The sequence below is a fragment of the Colobus angolensis genome, unplaced genomic scaffold, assembly GCF_000951035.1.
Source record: "Colobus angolensis palliatus isolate OR3802 unplaced genomic scaffold, Cang.pa_1.0 Scaffold181, whole genome shotgun sequence".
In the NCBI taxonomy this organism is placed as follows: domain Eukaryota; kingdom Metazoa; phylum Chordata; class Mammalia; order Primates; family Cercopithecidae; genus Colobus; species Colobus angolensis.
The window spans coordinates 274,937-291,767 of NW_012114944.1; the positions used below are offsets into that span (position 1 = coordinate 274,937).

The following is a 16,831-nucleotide window of genomic DNA, read 5'->3' on the forward strand; positions in this document are numbered from 1 at the left end:
CAGCCTCGCTGCCGCCTTGCAGTTAGATCTCAGACTGCTGTGCTAGCAATGAGGGAGGCTCTATGGGCATGGGACCCTCTGGGCCAGGTGTGGGATATAATCTCCTGGTGTGCAGTTTGCTAAGACCCTTAGTAAAGCGTAGTATTAGGGTGGGAGTTACCTGATTTTCCAGGTGTTGTGTGTCTCAGTTTCCCTTAGCTAGGAAAAGGAATTCCCTTCCCCCTTGCACTTCCCAGGTGAGGCGATGCCTTGCCCTGCTTCAGGTCTCACTGGTCGGGCTGCACCCGCTGACCAGCACCGACTGTCCGACACACCCCAGTGAGATGAACCCAGTACCTCAGTTGAAAATGTAGAAATCACCCATATTCTGTGTCGTTCACACTGGGAGCTGGAGGCTGGAGCTGTTCCTATTCGGCCATCTTGGGTGCCCCGACCCGCTGTGCATTTTTAACATATACACATACTGATCTTCACAACACTTCTGTGGAGTTGGTTTAATTATTTCCATCTTACAAATTAGGAAACTAAGGGTCCACAAGATTAAATAGTTCTTTCTAAACAGGTCTGAAGTGTGCAGGCAGAGGTACTCCATGTTAGTCTGGTTGCAAAGTCTATGCTCTTAGCCAGAAGGGTAATTATTAGTAGGCTTGAGCAATTATTGCCAGCATCCAATCTAAAATCCTAAAGAAATGAAATGGACTCTGAATATAAACTTAACATTGTAGTAATGATTTAGCTAGAGGAAGACTGCTAAAGATTCTCTTCTTGGGCTGTATTATCTAGTTTGGTGGTGTTGCAGCAAACTCTTCATTGACTTTGGGTAGAAAATAGACATGCTCTATGTATATTAAGAGGAAAAAGAGTTACCCAAAATTTTCTCTAGGATATTAAGCAGGAAATAATTAAACAGACAACACTCTGATCTCCTATAGTCAAAGAGGGGTTAAATGATGTCATTCAGGATGCATCTTGGTATTGGCAATTTTCTAAAATAGCAGATTGGTTTTCAATTTGGATGCCAATTAAGAAGTGACTTTTCCAACTGTTGAAAGCAGCAAGTGGAGGTGTGGCCCTAGCGGCCAAGACTCTGAACTGTGGCAGCTAGTGATACAGAATGAGATGGACTAACCCCACAAAGGACATCACCAGATAGAGATAAGAAAAAAGAGTAGTCAGATATATCTGTTCCTCCTGGAGCCTCAAAACATCATTATTCAAGATCACGATCAAGGTCAAGAGAAAGAAAATGAAAGTCAAGTAATAAAGGAAGAAAACACAGGAGCTGGAACAGAAGTAAAGAGGCAAGAAGACATGAATCCAAAGAAAAATCCTCTAAGAAACACAAATCTGAGGAACATAGTGACAAAGAACATTCTTCTGATAAAGAAAAAGAGCAACTAAATTAATCTGAAAATAGGACAAGCACAAATGCAAAAAAATGAAAGTCATCAAGAGGCAGAAGTCACTCAAGATCTAGGTCTCGTGAAAGACGCCATCGTAGTAGAAGCAGACTGGAGCAGAAGTCCCGATCCAGGAGTAGGGAGTGGAAGAAGTCTCAACCTAGAAGCAGAGAGGGGAAGAAATCAAGATCCAGAAGCAGGGAAAGAAAAGGGCAGATCAGGTCTCATTCCTGCTCAAGATCGAGACAAAGGCATAGGACTAGAAGCAGGAGTGGGACAAAGAGTAGGAGTCGAGATAGAAAAAAGAGAATTGAAAAACTGAGAAGATTCAGCAGAAGTTAAAGCTGGACTCTGAGTCCACTTCCCTTCAGAGGCAGAAACACAGCAATGGATACACAAGAAGCTTTAGCTAGGAGGTTGGAAAGGGCAAAGAAATTATAAAAACAGCGATACAAAAAAATGGTTGAAAAACAAAAACAATAAGAAATAACTGCAGCAGCTGCAGCTACCGGGGGTTCTGTTCTCAATGTTGTTGCCCTGTTGGCATCAGGAATGCAAGTAACACCTCAGATAGCCATGACAGCTCAAATGGCAGCCCTGCAAGCTAAAGCTTTGGCAGAGACAGGAATAGCTGTACCTAACTACTATAACCCAGCAGAATTTCAATGTGAATCCATTGAACTTTGCTGAACAAGAGAAAAAAAGGAAAATGCTTTGGCAGGGCAAGAAAGAAGAGGACAAATCTCAATCTGCTGAAATATGTGAAAAGTTGAATTTTGGAAACTAGGACCAAAATGTCAAATTTAGGAAATTGATGGGTATTAAGAGTGAAGATGAAGCTCGATGTAGCTCAGTTGATGAAGAAAGTTACAAGACTCTGAAGCAATAGGAAGAAGTATTTAGAAGTCTAGATGCTCCGTATGAAAAGGCAAGATACAAATCCACACACAAAGAGGAATGGGTTTGGGTTTCACATCTTCAATGTGAGGAATGGATGCAGTTTGAAAAAGATCATACTTATAAAGTTTGGGACTTTATAGACTTCTTGTTCTGATATCAGGTCCTTGTTCACCAAACAGCTAGCATTCTAGCTTGCATGGGTGTTACACTGACTTTCATTTTTTGAAAAATATGAATTTTTATAAATATCAGATAAGTGACACTGGTGTTAGTGTTGTAATCAGGTTAAACCCACTTCCATTAAACTTGACAGGACTATAGAAGGACAATATATTTTAGATCATGAATTCTACTTTTCAATATATAAAAGCTGCAGGTGGGATAAAAATCTCATACATGGATCTTTTTTGTGTCCACTGTCTTGTGTACTTTTGTACTTAATCTTGTACAGTTATTTTCATCTCTTGAAACATGAAAGAAATGTTATGTAGCTGTTCTTTAGAAGATCTGGCCATTTGGTACATAACTTAGCACAGATAACCTGGGTGGTGATGATAATAAAAATGGTTTTCTCAAAAAAAAAAAGTGACTTTTCCTCACTGTCATGCTCCCCATTACACAATAGAACAGAAAACAATGTAATTGTCACATACAAATTGAAACTGGTCTGCACATGAACAAAGAAATAAGTGTTTGTTTTACAAAGTTCTAATTTTTATTGCTTATTTTTTCAGAATAAAAATACAAAGAAAATTTAATAGTCACTTATTCTCAGTTCTAGGTAATTTAGCACATTCTAAAGAGTTAGTGTTCCATCTTCCATCACGAAGAAAGCCCCATCTCAATGAACATCAGTTTGGAAACTGTTGTGTGGGACCATTAAGCAAGTCTTTGCTTACTGAGTAGACCCCTTGTGTGCACAGAAGCAAAAGACACACTGCTTCCTCTCACTATGGCTGGGTGAAGCATTTCTGACTTACCAGGCTCCTCACAGCGGCCTTCACGTCCTTGTTCCTCAGGTTGTAGATGATGGGGTTGAGCATGGGGATCAACACTCCATAAAAGAGGGAAATCAGCTTGTCTGAAACATCCTGTTTGTCTGCCCCCAGGGGGTCCTTAGACTTGGGCTTTGCATACATGAAAAGAATAGTCCCATAGAAAATCACCACCACAGTAAGATGTGCAGAGCAAGTGGAGAAGGCCTTTCGCCGTCCCTCAGCTGAGGGGATCCTCAGGATGGTGGTGAGTATGCAGATGTAGGAGACAAAGATGAAGAGCACTGGGACCCCCAGGAAGATCACATTGGCCACCCCCATGCTGATCACATTGATGGAGATGTCAGCACAGGCCAACTTCAGAACTGCCAGGATCTCACAGGTGAAATGATTAATGATGTTATCCCCACAGAAGGGTAACTGTACTGCAAGAGAGGTCTGCACCAAGGAGTTGGCTCCACCAGCCACCCAGGAGCTGGCAGCCATGGGCACATAGGCAGCCTTGCTCATGACTACTGGGTACCTAAGGGGGTTGCAGATAGCCACATAGCGATCAAACGCCATCATGCCCAAGAGCACACACTCTGTGGCTCCCATGGCAAAGGAGAGGAACATCTGTACTGCACAGCCTGAGAAGGAGATGGTTTTCCTGGGAGTGAGGAAACCGTCCAGGACCAGAGGAATGGAAGAGGTTGTGTAGCAGATGTCCAGGAAGGAGAGGTTCCCGAGGAAGAAGTACATGGGCATGTGTAGGTGGGAGTCGGACACAGTCACCAGGATGAGGACCCCATTGCCCAGCAGGATCACCAGGTACATCAGCAGGATGAGCACAAAGAATGTTTTCTCCAGCCTTGGCTGATCTGACAGGCCGAACAAGACAAATTCTACCACAATGGATTGGTTGGCCACTTCCATTTTAAATTCTCTCTTCCCCATTTAGGAAAACTGAGAACAGCAAACATGTTTATAAAGACCAGTATGTGGTATTTATAATGAGATGCTTCTAGAACATATAATCACATTTACCCTTTGAGATGCCAAACTGTAATATCAGCAGCTAACAGATAAAATTCACTGCCTACTGAAGTTAACTTAAAAGTCAGGACATGTCAGATCAAAAGCAGGAGAAGCAGACCCTGGAAATCTAATCAAACCATGATAAATGAAAGAATTTTCATCAGATCAGTGGTATTAACATACTTGAAGGAATGGATATGTAAGGAAGGATCTGCATAAGCTCCATAACAGAGGATTTTGAGGGCATGCTGCATGGTTCCAGCACTGTCCAGGGAAGTGGGCTCCTCTGGCCAGCCCTACTTGTCCCTGAATTGTCCCTGCAGTGTCCTTGTGGGCTTCAGGCTGTCACACTCAGTGATGCTGGCCACTGACATCACCCCACCCACTCCCCTGGCTCTAATTCTCTGATGATGATTCAGCTTCAAATACAGTCCTTCCCAGGGAGTATGTGATGAGCACAGATCGGGAAGACTAGGGTCTATCCAGCATTTACATTTGTTACTTGATTCCTGGTTTCTAGTTCATTCCTCTTGAGTTTGGTTGGAGATCTCCCTTGGTTGCCCTGTCAATGAGGAGTTTCTGAGCAAGAGAGCTTGGAGACACTAACAGAAGCACTTCCATATCCCCTTTAACCAGCCTTTGTTCCCAGTACTGCTGTTTCCCAGTCTGCTCCAGACCCATGAAGGAGCAGAAATAGAATCCAAGGACAAGTGTCCCTCATGCCTCCCAGTGTGAGTTTGTGGGTAGATTCTGCGCTTTGGGAGCAGTTTTATGTCACAGCTCCTAACTCAGGGCCTTCTATATCCGAGCTGACCATTAAACCACTGCAATGTCATAGTAATGGTTTCTCCACGGAAGAGCAGACAATTCCACCCAGGCTTACAGAGGGATCACTCAAAGGAGGCTGAAAATGGCACTGCAGCCCTTTAGATCCAGCATACTAGAGAAAACCTCAAGCCTTGGCCAGGCGTAGTGGCTCATGCTTGTAATCCCAGCACTTTGGGAGGCCGAGGTGGGCAGATCATGAGGTCAGGAGATCAAGAACATCCTGGCTAATACGGTGAAATCCCGTCTCTACTAAAAATACAAAAAAATTAGCCAGGCATGGTGGCGGGCGCATGTGGTCCCAGCTACTTGGGAGGCTGAAGCAGGAGAATCACGTGAACCCAGGAGGCGGAGCTTGCAGTGAGCCAAGATGGCACCACTGCACTCCAGCCCAGGTGACAGAGCGAGACTCTGTCTCAAAAAGAAGAAGGAAAAAAAAGAAAACCTCAAGCCTTGACTTCTCATGTTAAGATGAGGAAGCTGAAGCTCCGAAAGGAGCACAGGCAGCAAGGACAGGGCCAGGTGGCTCCTCACCTGCTCCCCAAGGCTCCTTCCCTTACCACTCTGATTAGATCCTTGCTGGTCCATTTGTGCCAGAGTAGAACTACCAAGCACTAAAGAATCGACTATGAAGTCTTGATCATCCCCTCTCTCCCTAGGATATTCATGAAGAGTAGAGGTATCACACCTTTCTCTGAGATCTCTGCCTCATGTCAGGGCTTGGGTGGGGGTGGATGGTGTGCCTGGGAGCCACACATTCCATCTGTAACTATCACACTGTTGCTGGCTGGGAAAGATCTGGTGGGAGAAACTGGGCCCAGTTTGAAGCCATCCTCATGCAGTTATCAGAGGAGATTGACTGTGAACATCAGGAATATGTGGGGAAAAGAGATCTGTCTTTAGAGTTACTAGCACTGCTGACTGGAAAATCTTAGACTTGGCAGAGATATTGTAAAGATATTGTAAAAAACTGGTCTTGTCTCACTTCCCTCCATTGCACAAATACCTTCCATACAACACAATTTTCCAATTTTTGTTTGGAACATCTTAAGGTAGGTGGAGGTCATACCTCCCATTCCTTTGTTGATGGCCTCCATTGCTAGAAAGGTTTTCCTTACGCTGGGCAGAAGCTTCCTTCTAATGTTATTCCCCATTCTTCCCGCTACTCTGCCCCATCCCCACACTGGCCTAGACTCCCAGAACATGCCTGCTCCCTTTCCCTTATAAAAGACCCTATGGAAGCTATGACCAAGTTCCCACTCACAACAACCTTTGCTCTTCTGCTCACCTACCTGAAGAAGGTTTAGCCACAGAGAGAACCCAGTCTACGTCCAGTGTGGAGATAAGTCCATGGTGGAGACCGGCACTTACCTGGACAAAAGGTCTCATAGCAGGGGATGATGCTGGAAGGTCTCCAGTCTTGAGAAGTGATTGTTCCAACTGCCCACATTGACCATCTCCAGCTAGCCCCATCGGTTGGGGCTGTGCCTGGAAGCATATAGCAAATTCTATTTAGCTGTCTTGGAACTAAGTAATTTCTTCAAATTTCACAGCAAGGTAAAGGGAATGTGGGGTTGGCCATAGCTGAAGGGGCTCTAGCTGCTAACTTTCCTGGGCTTCTCCATGCCTGGTGAGATGCCAAGAGGAAGGACAGCTCGAGGAGCTGCTTCCAGCTGATTCTGCAGTCACGTCCTGCCTGCATGCTCAGGGCGGGCACCCTGTGCCTTCACCCAGACCTGCTCTCCAGAGATTCTATCAGGGAGCCATGGAGCAGTTTAGAGCCTTGGTTGTTTGGGAGCCAGTTTTAATCCCAGAAGCAATTTAAAGTTTGGTGAAGGGCCTCACAGGAGTTTAGGGTGTGCGTCCCACAAACCCAATTAGACAAGTTGCAGACAGCTCTATGTAAATCTTAACTCTCGCTGCAAAGAAATGTTCCTTGGATTTGTCAACCCGGGAGGTGGAGCTTGCAGTGAGCCAAGATCGCACCACTGCACTCCAGCCTGGGCAACAGAGTGAGACTCCGTCTCAAAAAAAAAAAAAAAAAAAAGAAACGTTCCTTGGATTAAAAAGTTCTTATCCGGCCGGGCGCGGTGGCTCAAGCCTGTATCAAGCCTGTAATCCCACACTTTGGGAAGCCGAGACAGGTGGATCACGAGGTCAGGAGATCGAGACCATCCTGGCTAACACGGTGAAACCCCATCTCTACTAATAAAAATACAAAAAACTAGCCAGGCGAGGTGGCAGGCGCCTGTAGTCCCAGCTACTCGGGAGACTGAGGCAGGAGAATGGTGTAAACCCGGGAGGCGGAGCTTGCAGTGAGCTGAGATCCAGCCACTGCACTCCAGCCCGGGCGACAGAGCGAGACTCCGTCTCAAAAAAAAAAAAAAAGTTCTTATCCTGTCCTTGTTGGCATTCCTGCAAGTAGAGGCAATAACTAAGTTCTGACCATGCTTTGGCTACAATGTTATGTCTGTCTGAGGAGTCTGTGCCACTTGCCTTTGCAACCCTAACTGTCAAAACAAGAGGGAAAATCTTTGCCTCTGCTGAGACAGACACACTGGTCATCTACATGTGCCCCGAGCATGGCCTCCCCTGCAGCCCCTCAGCACACATCCAGAGCTGACCAGCCCTGGCCCCTGCCCTTGAAATCAGGAAGCAAGGGATATGTGCCATGGGCCAGCACCAGATACTACAAAGAGAGCAAAATGACAAGGACAGGGCCTCTGGCCTCCAGAAAGGTCCTGGTGACAGCTACATTCTGTGAGATAATTGCCAAGTGCCCTTAACTTATATGAGAGCCTGGGGGCAGGGAAGAGTCAGAGGAAGAAAGGGAAAAGGGCATGAGGGGGTTCCAGTGTAAGAGACCTGTCAGCAGAAGACATTGCAGGGCTTAGGGACAGATCAGGGGTAAAGAGAAAGGTTGAGCAAAGGGCAGAGTTTTAAAACCAAGAAAGAGAAAGAAAACGAAATAAGACAAAACAAAACAAAAACAACAATAAAAAACCAGAGGAGACAGAAAGGAGAGGATATTTAAACTAGCATGGGGACTGGGGACTGAAGGGTTGTTTAGACTTAGTATCAAAATATTCCCCAAGTTATCCCCACTGTGATGGTTACTGAAGATAAGGATGAAAATAAGAAGTCTTTCTTATAATTGAGGATTATGGATTAGTGGGCAAGGACGGTTTAAGTTAATAGTCGGGCACTAATATTAATAGTGGTTGCCACATTTTGCAAAATGCTTTTAATCAATCTCCTTTTACCTGGCTACTGAGATTAACTTATACTCCCCATTCCCACTGCAAAATGTGGGGACCAGCACCCATGTCAGGTTCCTGGCTGCCCAAAATGCCTGCTCCCACTAGCTGGGAGTTATGCTAAGGGTAGTTACGATTATTTCCCAGCCTACTCAAGCAAATTGTTAATCTTGTACTTGTATTAAGTTAATTTAAATTACACAAACTGACCTAAAAAGAGAGTGGAAAGTGCTGTCTTTATGAAAACTAAGTTGAATGCTTTGGATAGATTCATAGTAAAATAAATTGCTGTCATACCAGATGTCAGGGAGAAAATTGTTAAAATCTAGATAGATTCTGCACCACAATTCTTCTGCAAAAATCTTCAAATTCTTACTCTGCTTTAAGAAATTTAAATTGAAAATTGTAGACAATGTGCCATGGGTGTGATTTATTTAAGAGTCCAATTAGTGGATTCACAGACAAGAAAACATCCTCTCTCTGTGTCAAAAGATTGGAAAATAAATACAGTTGTATGTTTTCACTTACAAGAAAATGTTTAAAGTAGTGATTCTCAAACTTTTTCTTAACCTCAAGACTCCTTTTTTTCCAGATATTTCTCTTGTCCCTTTCTCTATTCTTCTTTTGGCATTCTTATTTTGCGTATGTTACACTTTTTGTATTTGTCTCACACTTCTGGGATATTCTTTCTGGGTTTTTTTCCCACAGTCTTTTTTCTCTTTGCCTTTCAGTTTTGAGAGTTACTATTGCAGATTCTCAAGCTCAGACATTCTTTGTTCAGCCATGTGCGGTCTATTAAAGTGCCTATCAAAGGCATTCTGCATTTCGGTTACAGTGGGTTTGGTACCTAGCATTCCTTTTTTATTCTCTCTCAGAATTTCCATCTCTCTGCTTAGATTACCCATCGGTTTTTGCATGTTGTCTGCTTTCTCCATGAGAATCATTAGCATATTAATAATAGTTATTTAAATTCCTAGTCTGATAATTCCAACATCTCTGCCATATCTGAGTCTGGTTCTGATGTTTGTTCTGTCATCAAACTATGTTTTTTGCCTTATAATATGCCTTGTGAGTTTTTGTTGAAAGCCAGACATGAGGTAGGGAGTAAAAGGACCTGCAGTAAATGGGCCTTTAGTGATGTGGTGGTAGAGGGTAGGGTGGGGAGAGATGGGTGGTGGGAAGTGTTCTATAACCCCATGATTGGGTCTCAGGCTTTTAGGAAGCCTGTGTCACTGAAATGTGATCAGTACAAGTGCCTCTTAGTTTTTTTCTCCCCTTTAGTCAGGACAGAAGGTCTAGAGCTTGCTAGAGTTAGGCATTTCTCTTATGCTGGGTCAGTTAGGCTCTGATAAAACCCCAGTAGGTTAGACCTTGGTAAAAGAATGCTCTGGGCCAGGCATGCTGGCTTACACCTGTAATCCCAGCACTTTGGGAGGCCAAAACAGATGGATCGCTTGAGGTCAGGAGTTCCTGATCAGCCTGTTGCAAACAATTGCTTGGGGTCACAAAGAAAATGAGCACTCAAACAAAGGATTTCTCAGCAAGGCAAATTTACTTCTGCTGAAGGGTGCTCAGCTCATGCTCTTGGTTGCTGTAAGAGCACAAGGAACAAAGGAAAGCAGGGGTATTTATTCCAAACACTGTCCCTACTTCTGTGTCCTGTTTCCATTGGCTGGAACTGGACCACACATGCTAAACTGATCCCAACTGGCCAGGATCTTAAACTTTTCCTAAATAGGTAAACACACAATGGAGGAATAAAGGAAAGGAGGAGGTCACTTTTGGGGGAACTAGGAAGCTAACACATTCCCAAATAAAGAAGGGGACCTGGGTTATAGAATGACTAAAGCTAAGGCATGCCTGGACATGTCCAAGCACAGCAAAGGCAGGAAAGATTACTTGCAGAACAAAGAACAAGAAGGTTGTACACACTGTGTCTTTGAAGAGGTACTTTACTGTATTTAACAAGCCTGACCAACATGGTGAAACCCCATCTCTACTAAAAATACAAAATATTAGCTGGATGTGGTAGCACATGCCTGTAGTCCCAGCTACTCAGGAGGCTGAGGCAGGAGAATCACTTGAACCCAGTAGGCAGAGGCAGAGGCTGAAGTGAGCAGAGATAGTGTCACTGCACTACAGCCTGGGCAACAGAGCGACACGGTCTCAAAAAAAAAAAAAAAAGAATGCTTTGTTGTATTTCAAAATGGTTACTATAAAGTATGGGGAGCACCCCACCCCTCCCCTACAATGGCTTTTGAACTCTGAGGCTTGTCCACACTGAGCCTCCAGCAATTTCTTAGTTGCAGTTCATGTTTTCCCACGCTGGTACTGTCCAATGGAGGTTTCGCCTGTGGGTCTCTGCTCCAGCAAATTGTAATTCTCTGTATCTGCCTGACATATCTAAGAAGAGTTGTTGATTTTTCAGTTGATTCAGCTTTTCACTTGTTATTAGAATGAAATGACAACTTTCAAGCTCCTGACATGCCAGACCAGAAGCCAAAAGTCCCCCTTTACTTTCTTAGAAATTATTGAGCATTCCAAAGAACTTTTATTCATGTGGATTATATCTATCAATATTTACCATGTTAGAAATTAAAACTGATAAATTATTTGTTATTATGTTTAAAATTAACAATAATAAACACATTAAATGTTAATATAAATTAAAACATTTAAATATATTTTTAAATAACTACATTTTCCAAAACATTTAGTGAGAAGAGTGGCATTGTTTTACACTTTTTGCAGTCTCTTTAATGTCTGGTTTAAGAGAAGACAGTTGGATTCTCATATCTGCTTCTGCAGTCAATCTGCTTCATTGTCACTTGTCATGTAGCTTCTGGGAAACTCCACTGTACTCTTGTGGGAGACTGACAGTGAAAAAGGCAGATAAAATCTTAGTATTATTAGAAAAATAGCTGTGATCTCATGGAGCCATCAAAGTGTGTCAGGGACTCTCCAGAGTCCCCAGATCACATTTTAAGAACTATTGGTTTAAGACTGGATATAAACATAGATAATACTGCCCCCTTTTTATCAACTTTGAAAAAAACTAATTAAATTAACTAACCAAATGTTGGTCCTGACTGCAGAAGGTAAGAGGGCTTCTCTTCTACTTAAGTAGCAAGCACTAGGTAAAGTACATTTTCTCTTTCAAACCTCGCAACAACCTTATATGGTAAGTAATATTATCAATCCCTTGTTTTAGATGTGGAATCTGAAACTTAGAGAGATTAATAAACTTTCCCAAGGTCTCTAGTGAAATAGAAATAACCTAGAAGCTAGGAGATATACAAGACTAGAACAAAAATCATCTACTCAGGCGAGTTGAAGCTACTGTGTGAAAATAAGGATTTAAGTGTCCTTACAGGTCATATGTCTTCTGCCAATCAGTAATAATAACAATCATAAAATAATAAAGTAATAATAGATATTATTTGAGCATTGTGTGGACATTCATTCTGTCTTTTTAATTGAATCTCCTCAAGAACCCAATGAAAAAGTATTTTTATTCACATTGTAGAAATCAGGAAAAGGCTTAGAGAGTTTAAGTAAACTTTGGAAGTTTATCATAACAGGAAACTTTAGATCTGTGATTCAAACCCAGTGATATGGTTTGGCTGTGTCCCCACCCAAATCTCATCTTGAATTTGCACATGTTGTGGGAAGGACCCAGTGGGAGAGAACTGAATCCTGGGGGCAGGTCTTTCTCATGCTGTTCTCATGACAGTGAATAAGTCTCATGAGATCTGATGATTTTTTTTTTTTTTTTTGACAGGAGTCTTGCTCTGTTGCCCAGGTTGGAGTGCAGCGGCACAATCTCAGCTCACTGTAACCTCCGTCTCCTGGGTTCAAGCAATTCTTCTGCCTCAGCCTCCCGAGTAGCTGGGATTACAGATGCGCACCACCATGCCCAACTAATTTTCATATTTTTAGTAGAGATGGGGTTTCACTAAGTTGGCCAGGCTGGTCTTGAACTCCTGACCTCAGGTAATCTGCCTGCCTCAGCCTCCCCAAGTGCTGGGATTACAGGTATGAGCCACCATACCCAGCTGATCTGATTATTTTATAAGGGGGAGTTTCCCAGCACAAGCTCTCTCTTTGCCTGATGCCATACACATAAGACGTGACTTGCTCCTCCTTGCCTTCCACTATAATTGTGAGGCCTTCTGCCACGATTGTGAGGCCTTCCACCGTGATTGTGAGGCCTTCCGCCATGATTGTCCAGCCATGTGGAACTGTAAGTCCATTAAACCTTTTTCCTGTATAAATTACCCAGTCATATATGTCTTTATTAGCAGTGTGAAAACAGACTAATATACCCAGGTTGGTCTAATTCTACATACTGTGATTTTAACTGCTATGATATATTGTCTTCTGTAAAGTAAGTGCTTAGATTTGATTGTTATTTGTATGCAACCTTGGATTCTAGAGAGAAGTAGCCCTGTTGTTTGACTGCTGGGTCTGGCTGGTGGTCAAGGTAAGTCCCATTAAAACCAAGTCCATTGTAAGATACTTAGAAAAGCCTATCTACTGATAGACTCATTATGTGGCATTCTGGAAAAGAGAAAACTATAGGAGTGGAATTCAGATCAGTGGCTTCCCGGAGCTAGAGGCAGAGGGGGAACTGACTGCAAAAGGGCATGTAGGAACATTTAGGATAAAGGAAATATTTTATTTTTTGATTTGAGTGATGGTTACATGACTGAATATGTATCAAAACTCATTGAATTGTATCCCTTAAAAAGGTGGGTTTCTTTTACACTCCAAGGGTGTATGCGTATGTGAATTATACTTCAATAAACCTTAAAAACAAGCTCATTGTAATGTTTTGAACTGAAAAAAAAGGGAGATGTAATTCAATACCATAAAATTAACTCTTAAAATATACAGTTAGTGGCTGGGCATGGTGGCACACACTTGTAATCCCAGTGTTTTCAGAGGCTGAGGTGGGAGGATCACTTGGGCCACGGAGTTCAAGACCAACCTGGGAAACAGAGCGAGACCCCACCTCTACAAAACAAAAAACGAAAACCAATTAGTTGGGCTTAGTGGTGCATACCTGTAATCTAGCTGAAGTTAGAGGATTGCTTGAGCCCAGGGGTTTGAGGCTATAATATGTAAGCTATGATTGTCCCACTGCACTCCAGCCTGGGTGACAGAGCAAGACTGTATCACTAAAAAATAAAAAATAAAAATAAACAGACAATTGGTGGTTCTAGTATATTCATAAGGTTATGCAACCATCGCCACAATCCAATTCCAGGATTTTAAAATATCTGAACAAACTTAAAACGCTGTACCAGTTAGCAACTGTTCTCTTTTACTCCCCCTCCTTTCAGTCCTCAGCAGCCACTAATCTACTGTCAATGGATTTGCCCATTCTAGACATTTCATACAAATAGAATAATACAATATATGGGCCTTTGTGTATGTCTCCTTTCACTTAGCATAACATTTTCAAAGTTCCTCCATGCATGTATCAGTACTTAATTTCTTTCCATTACTGCATAGTATTCCATTGTACCACATTTTGTTTATCCATTCACAAGTCAATGGACATTTGGGCTGTTTACATTTTTGGCTTTTATGTGTAGTGCTGCTATGAACATTTGTGTACAAGTTTTTGTGTGACTATGTGTTTTTCATTGTCTTGGATGTGTGTGTGTGTGTATATATATATATGAATGAAATTGCTGGATCATATGGTTAACTCTATGTTTAACTTTTTGAGAAACTGCCAAACTGTCTTCCAAAGTGGCTGCATCATTTTACATTCCCACCAGCAGTTTAGAAAGGTTCCCATCTCTTCACACCTTTGCCAATGCTTGTTATTGTTCATCTTTTGTATTATAGTCATTCTCATCAGAATGAAGTGGTATCAGTGGCATCTAACTGTGGTTTCGATTTGCATTTTCCTTATGACTAATGTTATTGAGCATATTTTCATGTGCTTATTGGGCATTTGAATATCTTCTTTGGAGAAATGTCTATTCAAATATTTTGCCCATTTTTAATTGGGTTGTTTTTTAGATTCTTTAAAAAATGATTGAGGTTTTATTGACATAACATAAAATTCACGGAAGTGAATACTTCAGTGGCATTTTGTACATTGATGATGTTGGGTGGCTACCATCTCTATCTAGTTTCAGACCTTTCCATCACTCCAGAATCAAACTCTGCACCCTGAAGAAGTTTTTGCCCATTTCTCCTCACCCCCAGCCCCTAGCAACCACCAATATGGGTTCTGATTGTGTCACACTCACCATTATTTCATTGACCTGAAGCAAGCCTCTTGGCTGAGCCAGAGTCCAAATGGGAGAGCAGTGCAGAGTTCCATGACGGTGGTTTGGACACAGGGAGGGATTTGAAACCATTGTTGCAATGACCATGTATATAAATACAGACAGGGTAAATGACATTAGGTCTAAAACGTGTAAGAGACATATTTTTCTCCTCTCTAAGGACTCTTCTGCTTTTGAAATATGTACTTACTTTTTTAAATAATTTTTTTTTTTTTTTGAGATGGAGTCTAGCTCTGTCACCCAGGCTGGAGTGCAGTGGCGTAATCTTGGTTCACGGCAACATCCACTTCCCAGGCTCAAGCAATTCTCATGCTTCAGCCTCCTGAGTAGTTGGGAGTGCAGGCATGCACAACCTCACCTGGCTAATTTTTGTATTTTCTTTTTGGTAGAGACAGGGTTTGGCTATATTGGCCAGGCTGGTCTCAAACTCCTGGCCTCAAGTGATCCACATCCCTGGGCCTCCCAAAGTGCTAGGTTTACAGGCGTGAGCCACTGTGCCCAGGCAAAAATAATTTTTACTCATTTTTTGGAGATGGGGTTTAGTTATGTTGCCCAAGGCTCAAGCAATCCTCCTTCCTCAGCCTCCCAAGTAGCTGAGACTACAGGTATGCACAGCTGTGCCCAGTGAAATATGTACTTCTTTTAGGAAATGCTCCTTCCATTATTTAAACTATACAATACAAATGGAAGGTAACTTCCTAAATAGATACCACTGCTCTAAAACCTGCAGTAACTCTAATTGACCAGGATTGGAAACTATCCTAAGCCAAGTCAATCACACACCTCCTCTGGGATTTATTAACTTGGAATTCTATAAATCCACTGGAAAGTAGACAGGGCTGAAGCAAAACAGGTGAGCTTCAAAATTGTTGGAGAGCATATTGCCAGCCTGTGGAAGATGCCTATGTGAGAAAACAAAATGGAGGCAAGAAACAGAAGATGAGATACCAAATTTGCAACAACATGGATGAAACTGGAGGACATTATGTTAAGTGAAATAAGCCAGGCACAGAAAGACAAATACTGCATGATCTCACTTATATGTGGAATCTAAAAAAGTCAAACTCTTTTATAGAAACAGAGAGGAGAGTGGTAGTTACCAGAGCCTGGAGGGGTGAGGGAAATAGGAAAATATTAGTCAAAGGGCACAAAATTTCAGTTATACGGAAGGAACAAGTTCAAGAGATCTACTGTACAACATGGTGACTATAGTTAATAATAATATATTACATATTTAAAAGTTGCTAAGAGAGTAGATTTTAAGGGTTCTCACCACAAAAAATAATAAGTATGTGAAGTAATGCATATATTAAATAGCTTGATTTAGCCATTCCACAATGTATACATATATCAAAACATAATGTTATAGCTGGGCACACTGGCTCATGTCTATAATCCTGATGCTTTGGGAGGCCAATACAGGAGGATTGCTTGAGCCCGGTGTTTGATGCCAGCCTGGGCAACACAGCGAGACCCCATCTCTACATAAAAATTGTAAAAAATTAGTTGGGCATGGTGGCATGTGTCTGTAGTTCCAGCTACTCAGGAGGCTGAGGTAGGAGAGTCACTTGAACCTGGGAGGTCAAGGCTGCAGTGAACCACGATTGCCCCACTGCACTCCAGCCTGGGTGACAGAGCGAGACTCTATCTTTAAAAACGAAAACAAAAATGCAAAGTTATACAACATAAATACATACAATATTTACCTGTCAATTAAAAAAAATTTAAAGGTTACTCTTGTGATGTCTTTTTAAAAGTATCTGGCCAGGCACGGTGGCTCACACCTGTAATCCCAGCACTTTGGGAGGCTGAGGTGGGCAAATCATGAGGTCAGGAGTTCGAGACCAGCCTGGCCAACATGGCGAAACCCCATCTCTATTAAAAATTAGCCAGACGTGGTGGCGTGCGCCTGTAATCCCAGCTACTCAGGAGACTGAAGCAGGAGAATCGCTTGAACCTGGGAGGCAAAAGTTGCAGTGAGCCGAGATTGCACCATTGCACTCCAGCCTGGGTGACAGAGTGAGACTCCGTCTCAAAAAAAAAAAAAAAAAAAAGAATGCTTTGTTGTATTTCAAAATGGTTACTATAAAGTATGGGGAGCACCCCACCCCTCCCCTACAATGGCTTTT

At 42.5% G+C, this 16,831-nt stretch overlaps 1 protein-coding gene and 1 pseudogene across 1 annotated transcript; one reads left to right on the forward strand and one right to left on the reverse strand.

Moving 5' to 3' along the window:
* The first annotated feature begins 1,091 nt into the window (after positions 1–1,091).
* Positions 1,092–2,405, forward strand: LOC105509971 (annotated as a pseudogene).
* Positions 2,406–3,250: 845 nt separating this feature from the next.
* On the reverse strand, positions 3,251–4,210 carry LOC105509972 (olfactory receptor 2S2-like). The gene has a single exon (XM_011939515.1). The coding sequence runs from the start codon at positions 4,208–4,210 to the stop codon at positions 3,251–3,253; it is 960 nt and encodes a 319-aa protein (XP_011794905.1).
* Positions 4,211–16,831: the final 12,621 nt, after the last annotated feature.